Source organism: Talpa europaea (assembly GCF_964194135.1).
Source record: "Talpa europaea genome assembly, chromosome: 13".
Classification (NCBI taxonomy): domain Eukaryota; kingdom Metazoa; phylum Chordata; class Mammalia; order Eulipotyphla; family Talpidae; genus Talpa; species Talpa europaea.
In genome coordinates, this window is record NC_140080.1 from 45,147,729 (window position 1) to 45,157,345 (window position 9,617).

The following is a 9,617-nucleotide window of genomic DNA, read 5'->3' on the forward strand; positions in this document are numbered from 1 at the left end:
CATAATTTGTGGAGAAATTGAAAAAAACAGAGTGAAAAAAGGTGTTGTCTCAACTTTCCTCTGAAACATGGTTCTCTAGGTGAAGAAAGAGCCTATTAGAAGAATCAATAGGAATTCTTTTTAAAATAAAATGCTAGCAAGTAATTAGACACATACTTAATGGAGCACATGCTTTTTAATTCTGAGATGTCTTGGGGAATGCTGGGGAGGGGAGTCTAACATTTTCTGGGTTTTAGGTTAAGAGCTTGGCAGGGCCTGAAAAATCAAAGCAAGGCATTCAGCAGAAAAACACCAATAAGAATTGATGAGGTGCTAGATGTCAGTGGGGCTCCCACTGCTTTAGTTTACACAGGAAGTACTGGCTTCTATGCCACCCAGGAACATTGATTTCAAGTTGCAGGCAGTTTCAGTCGCACAACCCATGGCAATCACAAATCCAGGATTAGCTGTGAAGAGAAAGATACAGGAGTTAGTCTTCTTTACCATCTTTTATCCCCTCCCTACCCACATCTTATACTATCTGACTCCTTGGGCAAGGAAAGACTATTCAGAGTGCCCCAGAATCCCTGACTGTCTTCTGCAAGAGAATCATCACCTGAAACTCCAACTCCATCATGATTCCCAATGGTGCTAACTTCTCCCCAGTTTAGGAGAGAACCCAAATACCACTGACATTTCAGATGCATGATTAAGACTAAAATCACTGGAGGAGAGATAGAGAAGAAAGCTGGAGGTCAGAACTCATAGGTCCAGCTTGAATTTCCTTGTTTTAACTGCTTTTTTCATTTTTTGTATATCCAAAGGGCAAGTATACTATAGAAAAGGAAAGGATTCATACACAGACACATGCTAGCAGAAAGAGGAGCCCTTGAAAGAGGAGCCCCGGAAAGCTCTAGTCTTGGGATTAGACCTCCACTCCTGTTTTCCAAAGGAAAAACTATGATGAAAAGAAACTCTTGTGTAATCACTGGCAGCAGGAGAGTTGCCTCTTCTTTATCTCTTCTTCCTTGGGAAAACCATAGGGAAGCAATGCAGATACCCCTCAAGGTCAAATCCTTTTTCCGGAGTTTCTTGGGAGATTAGCACCATTTACTCTTATTTACGTCTGTGTTTGCCATGGAAAATTGGAGTAGAGACTCTGTTCCACTCTGGACAGCCCTCACCTTCATTTCATCCCAATCTCTTTAATCATCTCCACCTCAACTAAGCATCCAAATATTCTCAAAAAAAAAAAAGAAAAGAAAAATGATAACTTGCTTTTATCCATACCAAACTCTCCAATCATTTAATCAGCTCCAAAGGTACCACTAAGTTCATGAAACCTTTTACAAGTGGCTGAGTACAGAACTGATAATGTTTTTTTTCTGGCTGTACAATCCAGTACTATGACTATTTTTCCAATTCTTATATTCATGGTAGATATTTTTTCATCATAAATACATACTTTTTCTCCAAATCAGGAAACTCACAAATTCTACAAATTTCAAAGTAACACCATGCTAAAATTAAGTGCTTGATGTTGGGATTTGGGTAATAGTAATAATGGTAGTAATAATGAGAACCAAACCCGAGATGTCACCTTCCCTCCTGTTAATGAATCAAGGTCCTATTCCAGGAGATCACGATATGACATGTTCCAAGTCTCAGATTCTCTCAGGAAGGAAGCAGTTGCACTGTCCTCTCTCCTTTACTTGCTTTTTCTCGCCTTTCCTCATTGACAGATGGCTCTCTCCAATCATTGGAGGGATAGCTTGCTCTTTACACTGTACCATCCCCAGCTATTGATAGCAGTCAGTCTCTGGGAGGGCCCCAATTGTTCCCATCCTCATGGTATTCATGCCTTTGTGTAGCCCCCTCCCATGTTGTATTGGATTGTATAACCAACAAGGTTCAGCAGAAGTGATGATGTGTTACTTATGAGATTAGATTATTAAAAACTGCATTTTTTTCCCTTTCTCCTACCTCCTCCCCTACCATAGGCACTCTCTTTGGGAGGAGTCAACTTATATCTCATGAGAACATCAGGCAGCCTATGCAGAGGCACACATAGAAAGGAAACAAAGTACACAGTGACATGAGTGCTTGGGAAATAATCACAACCCCTGATGACAACTGCATTGAAATTCATGAGACTGAGCCAGGACCAGCCAGTTAAGCCATCCCCAGATTCCTGAACCACAGATACTATGAAATAATAAGTGTTTGTTGGGTTAAGCTGCCAAGTTTTACAGTAACTTATCACAAAGCAATAGCTACTAATACACTTCAACCTTAAAGAAGATAAACAGCAAAGAGCTGGGCGTAAAAGCCTTACCTGAACCAACAATCTTGATGCACTTTGTCTCTCTACCAGTGCAAGCGAAGGAAACTGGGTTACAGGAACCCATATTATTCTTGTTGAAGCAGGCAGGACATGTGATGCCATTGGGTTCTGAGGACTTCTGAGGCACTGAATGTGCATAGAAATATATCATAATAAGGAATAATGTTAAGGAGGAGCTGAGAACATTTCAAACACTTCCAAGATCATTGTTATTCCAGGATTCCTCTCAAAATCAATATCATTTAAACTAGGATGGCCCAGAGGGTGGAGAAGAAGTACAGAGTAAGTGGCAAGATATGAGCAGAACGATCTTCTAGGAGTTTGGTGTTTTCTGCCCTCTTCATGAATTTTTCCTCTCTGCCCGGGTTAAAAAGTAGAGTTTAGATAATGAATAAATAATCTGTGTTCTACAACAATATTGTTAAGGGAGTGAATAATTAAATAGATGAAGAAATCATACCAAAACCAAGCAAAACACACAAAGAAAACTACAGGACAATTTCATTAATGAACACAGATGCAAAAATCCACAATAAAATCTTAACAAATCAAATCCTACAATGCATCAAAAGGATAATACACCATGACTAAGTGGGATTTATCCCAGGGACACAAAGATGGTTCAACATCTGAAAATCAATCCATGTAATCCAACACATCAACAAAAACAACCATATGATCCTGCCAATAATTGCTGTGAAATCATTTGATAAATTTCAACATTCATTTATGATGAAAGCCCTTGAAATACTTTGGATAAGAGGAATGTGCCTGAGCAATAAAAGCCATATATATGACAAACCCACAGCTAACATCATTCTTAATGCTGAAAAACTGAAAGCTTTTCCTTTTGGATATGGAGCAAAACAAGGATATCCACTCTCATTGCTACTTTTCAAAGAATATTACTGGATATTCTAGCTACAGCAATTAGGCAAGAGAAAGCTGTAAAAGGAATCCAAATAGGGAAGGAAGTAAGACTATCATTATTTACAGATGATAAGATAATATATAAGTTGAACCCAACAATTCCACAGAAATACCATACCAATTAAAACAAAGAAACAGTAGAGTAAAATGTCAGGTTGCAAAATCAACACACACAAAAAAAAAATCAGTAGTCCTTCTATATGAAAACAATTAGTCTGAAGAGAGAAATTAAGAAAATCATCCCATTTACAATTGTACTAAAAAATAAAATTAAATACCTGGGAATAAACCTACGTTTGGAGGTGAAAGATCAATACAAAGGAAATTACAAAACATTGTTTAAAAAGAAATAAAAGAATTTTGTATCCTGCCACTTTAATAAACTGATTGATTAGTTTAATAAGTTTTTCTGTAGAGTTCTTGGGGTTCTCTATGTATATTATCATATAATCTGCAAATAGTGATAGTTTTATTTCTTCCTTGCCTATTTGGATTCCATGTATGTCTTTCTCTTGTCTTATTGCTCTGGCTAGGATTTCCAGTATTATCTTGAAAAGCAGTGGTGAGAGGACATCCTTGTCTTGTTCCAGATCTTAATGGGATTGCTGTCAGCTTTTCACCATTGAAAATGATATTGGCTGTGGGCTTGTCATAGATGGCCTTATGATAATGAGGTATGTTCCTTGTATCCCGAGAATTTCAAGCGCCTTTATCATAAATGGGTGTTGTCCTTTGTCGAATGCTTTCTCAGCATCGATGGATATTATCACATTGTTTTTATATTTCTTTTTGTTGATGTGTTGGATAACACTGATTGATTTTCAGATGTTGAACCATCCTTGTGTCAAGGGAAAAAATCCTACTTGGTTGTGGTGGCAAGGATTTTATTGAGGATTTTTGCATCAGTGTTCATTAGGGAGATTGGCCTCTAATTTTCTTTTTTTGTGCTGTATTTGTTGGGTTTTGGTATTAGTGTAATGTTGGCTTCATAGAATGTATTTAGTATTAGTCCCTCTTTTTCAATTTTTTGAAAGAGTTTGCAAAATCAGAGCACAAAAATCAGTAGTCTTCCTATACACAAACAATAAGTCTGAAGAAGAAATCAAGAAAACCATTCCTTTTATTATTGAAACAAAAAAACAAATACTTGGGAATAAACCTAACAAAAGAAGAAAAGGACCTATACAAAGAAAACTATAAAACATTAAAAGAAATAGAAGTAGACACAAAGAAATGGAAAAACATCCCCTGCTCATGGATCGGAAGAATTAACAATCAAAATGGCCATTGTACCAAAAGCAATATACAGATTCAATGCTATTCCAATTAAAATTTCAATGTCATTCTTCAAAGAAATAGAACAAATATTGATGAAATTCATATGGAGCCACCAAAAACCCCAAATTGCCAAAACCCTCCTGGGAAAAAAAAAAAAAAAAGATGGGAATGGAGGCATCACCCTCCCAGATTTCAAACTATACTACAAAGCCTTAATAATCAAAACTGCATTGTATGGAACCAGAACAGACACACAGACCAATGGAACTGAACAGAAAACCCAGAAATAAACCCACAGATTTATGGCCAACTAATCTTTAATAAAGGAGCAAAGAATATGCACTGGAGCAAAGAAAGTTTATTCAATAAATGGTGCTGGGAAAACTGGGTCACTACAGGCAAAAGAATGAAACTTGACTACTACCGCACACCATGTAAAAAAACCAACCAAAATAGATAACAGAACTAGACATAAGACCTGAAACTACAAAATACATAGAAGGAGATGTAGGCAAAACACTACATGACATGAACCTCAAAGACATCTTTACAGACACATCACCCAAAGCAGTTATAGTGAAGGCAAAGATAAACAGCTGGGACTACATCAAATTAAAGAGCTTCTGCACAGCAAAAGAAACACTAACCAAACAAAGAGAAACCCCACCGACTGGGAGAACATTTTTGCAAACAACACTAATGATAAAGATTACAAGAATCTTGTAGATTACAAGAATCTACAAACAGCTGATGAGACTCAACAAAAAGAAAGAAAATAATCCAGTCAAAAAATGGGCAGAAGAGCTAAAAAGAAACTTCTCCAAAGAGGAAATACAAATGGCCAATAGGCATACGAAAAAATGTTCAACATCACTTGCAATCAGGGAAATGAAAATCAAAACTACAATGAGATAACATCTCACACCAGTGAGAATGGCACATATTAAAAAAACTAGCAACAACAAATTTTGGTGAGGATGTGAAGAAAAAGGAACTCTCCTGCACAGCTGGTGGGAGTGCAAACTGGTCCAACCACTATAGAAAGCTAGTGATTTGTGGAGATTCCTCAGCCTACTAAAGATAGAGCTTCCATATGATCCAGCCATTCCACTCCTAGGTATTTACCCAAAGGACACAGAAACATTAATCCCAAAGAACACCTGCACCTCTATATTTATAGCTGCACTAATTACAATAGCTAAGCTTTGGAAACAACCCAAATGCCCAAAAATAGATGACTGGATCAAGAAGACGTGGTACATATACACAATGGAATATTTACTCAGCATTCAAAAAAGATAAACACATGCAATTTGCAGCAACACGGATGGAGCTGGAAGGGATCATGCTCAGCAAAATAAACCAGAAAAAAAGAAAAATACCGGATGGTCTCACTCATAGCAGGAATGTAGAAAACCTAAATAAGGGACCAGGAAAAAGAATAACTATAAGCAAGAAAAAATCAAAATCAACAAACAATGATGAACTAGAGCCACAGTATGGGGGAAGGGCAGAGAAAGGAAGGATTGGGGACAAAATAAGGGGGTTGCAATTGTATGGGGAATATAAAAATAAAATTAAAAAAAATAAAAGAAGACAAAGAAATGGAAGGACATTTAGGAGAATAAACATTATCAAAATGGCCATCCTAACAAAAGCAATTTTTTTTTACAGATTCAATGCAATTCCAATAAAAATATTATTGGAATTCTTCAAAGAAATAGAACAAATACTGCTGAAATTCATATGTAATCACAATAAATATCAAATAGCAAAAGTTCTTCTAACTAAAAAGAGGGAGGATGGAGGTTTCCTCAACTTCAAACTATACCACAAAGCCATAATAATGAAAACAGTTTGGTATTGGAACAAAAACAGGAACACTGACCAACAGAATTGAATTGAAAACCCAGAAATAATACCACACATATATGGACAACTAATCAATGACAGAAGAACCAAGAATGTGCACTGGGAAAAGGACAGTATATTCAATAAATGATGTTGGAAAACTGGACTGCCATATGCAAAGGAATGAAACAAGACACTATACACCCAAAATGGATAAAAGATTTGAATGTAACACCTGACATCATAAAATATATAGAAGAAAATATAGGTAAAACACCCCATGAAATACACTTCAGAAGCATCTTTGAGATCTCCAGAAACAAAGAAAATTAAAGAAAAGATAAACATCTGGGACTACATCAAACTAAAAATTTTTGTACAGCAAAAGAGACAGTAACCCAAATGAAGAGTAACCATACTGAATGGGAGAAAATATTTGCACACTATACAAAAATGATGAGACAGATATCAAAGATCCATAGAGAGCTTATACAACTCAACAAAGCAAACAACCCAAACAAAAAATGGGCAGAAGAGCGAAAAAGACACTTCTCAAAAGAAGAAATGCAAATGGCCAAAAAGCATATGAAAAAATGTTCAACATCACTTATAATCAGGGAAATGCAAATCAAAATCACAATGAGATACCAACTCACACCTGTGAGAATGGCCCATAGTTTAAAAACTAGCCACAACAAATTCTGGCAAGGATGTGGGGAAAAAGGAATCCTCTTACACTGCTGGTGGGAATTTAAACATAATTCAGCCACTATGGAAAGCCTTGAGGAGGATCCACAAAACACTCAAAATAGATCTATTATACGATTCAGTGATTCCACTCCTGGGATTCTACCCAAAAGACACAAAATCACTAATTTTGCATTACTATGTTTATGGCAGCACTATTTACTATAGCCAATATATGGAAACAAGCTAAATGCCCTAAAACAGATGACTAAATGAAGATGTGGTTTATACACACAATGGAATACTACTCAGTGATCAAAAAAGATAAACTCATGCCATTTGTGACAACATGGATGGAGAAGGGAGGGATTATGCTAAACAAAATAAGTCAGAAGGAAAAAGAAAAATATGAGATGGTCTCACTTATAAGAGGAACATAGAGAAACCAAATAAAGGATCAGGGAGAAGACAAGACATGCAGGCAAATCATAGATCTGAGGCAAAGGGCAGAGAGAGGGTCAGGAGAGGTGTCAAAATAGGGGAGGGAAGTGCACAAGGGACGATGGTTCATGGGTGCTGTGGTAGTGGGAGAATTATGGAGACAGCACCTGAGAGGAGAAATGAAATATAATACAAAAATGAACAACGATGTAAGAAAAATAAATTAATAGTAATAAATAAATAGATGAGGAAAGACAATCCCTCAGCTGGAATGAGAAAGAAAATAAGCCTACAGACTCACAGTTAGAGAAAGCTCCCAGGACCAATCAATCCCAGCCACCCATTCCTCTGTGTAGGAGAATGGCTTATATCCCTTCTGTGGGAGTAAGACAATCAGCCTACAAAAGCAAAACGAAAGTAACAGGCCATAGGAAGATAATTAGAAGGTAGAGACTTAACACAGTGGATTGGAAACAGAAGTAGGAATGGAAGGAAAGTAGAGATGAGACACTTACCTAGTACGTTCTCTTGGTTACACCGATCACTTTGGCAGCATTTGTGCACATACCCCCAAGAAAAACCTTTCCCCATTGATACCGAGAAGTCAAGGGGAACACAAGTGCTTGAAGAACAGTCTTTCATATCAAAACGTCCTGTGAGCAGCCCTGCAGAGAAGCAAACACCAGAGGAAATTTCCTCTCCAAACAAGAGAAGAAAGAGAGAGAGAGAGAGAGAGAGAGAGAGAGGGACAGAGGGACGGAGAGAGAGAGAGAGACCAATCCAGTTGGAAAAGCCATATTGTATTAAAGGTTTCTGTACCTCAAATCCCTTTGTCTTTAATCTTTCCACTTTTAAAAATTAAGCACATCTGCATTGGTCCATGTAGTGAACCAAAGGAGGGATAACTCATTAGCATATTTATTGAAAGGGAGTGTCATACTTTTAACAAGATTGTTGTGGAACTAGACACTCTGGTCTTTGTCCTGGGGAGTCTGCCTTCATGTGACCTTCCACCATACCATACTCTCCGTCCACCCAGGTAAGATGCAACAAAAGAAACAAGGTTAAATCAAAGATGCACTGGGATGTGAGGAACTCTATCTGGTTGCAAACACTGTAACCACCCTCACTCTAAACATCTCCATCTCTCCTGTGTGCCTAGCAAGGTGGGCAGAGAACTAACACAGCATACCTGAATCCACTAATTCTTGCCTTTGGTTGATGCACCCTTGAGAAGTTTCGCAAGTATTCAGCGCACCAGGATGGCAGTCAGCATAACACTGTGCACATGTATAAGTCTCTGTGAAATGAAATAGAAGTAATTTGGGAATGAATATGAGCGATTGTCATAGTTGATGTTTCTAATGGTCAAAGATTCCTGAAATTCAGATGCCATGAAATCCACTCCCTATGGGCACTCAGTCAAAGGGCCACTTCAGGCCCCACTCAGACCTGAGCACCCAACAACCCACCACCAAGAACAGGCTTACCCCCCCTCAACCACCCATGGCTGGTTGGCAAATGAAGATCTCCAATTGCAGAACTCATCACTGCTCTTAGAGCAGGATTTGGCCTCTCCTAAATGGACTTTATCCTGTATTGTCCACCTTACCCTTACAGTTTTTAAGAGCAATAGGTCCTTACCCACAGTGTTGAAAATCAAGGTGGTGAGAGCACAGGTGGTTATGAGGTTCTTCAGGGCTGAGGATGAAGTCATGGCTTCACTGTAGAAGGTTCAAGGGAGAACACAATAGTTAGAATCATGTGGCTCACGTCTCTTGTCCAAAAACCCAAGTGTTGGATAGGGTTGTGTACTTGTTCATTGATATGACAAATGAACATTTGTCAATCCCCAATTATTCTTGGGGATTAAGAAAGCCCAGGGAAGACCTCCCTTCCTCTAGAGGAGGTCTCATTGGGAATTTCCTTCTTGCATGGGTGTGGAAGATGTTGGAATCCCCTCCAAATCAGCAATAGGTTGGTTTGGTCAAGATGTAGAATTCACTCTTTAGGAAACAGAGAAAAGCTCTCATTTAATTAGAAAGGTCTAAGACAAATAACCTCTAAATGAAGAGGCTGATTTCTCAATTCTGAAATGATCGAGTAA

General features: G+C 37.9%; 1 protein-coding gene across 1 annotated transcript; it reads right to left on the minus strand.

Annotated features, from left to right (window-relative positions):
* Positions 1-339: 339 nt before the first annotated feature.
* On the minus strand, positions 340-9,227 carry LOC311183316 (protein RoBo-1-like; the record flags this gene model as incomplete). The annotated part of the gene is made up of 5 exons (XM_084252668.1): positions 340-446; positions 2,315-2,449; positions 8,026-8,175; positions 8,703-8,810; positions 9,155-9,227. The coding sequence occupies 5 exons, from the start codon at positions 9,225-9,227 to the stop codon at positions 340-342; spliced, it is 573 nt and encodes a 190-aa protein (XP_084108794.1).
* Positions 9,228-9,617: the final 390 nt, after the last annotated feature.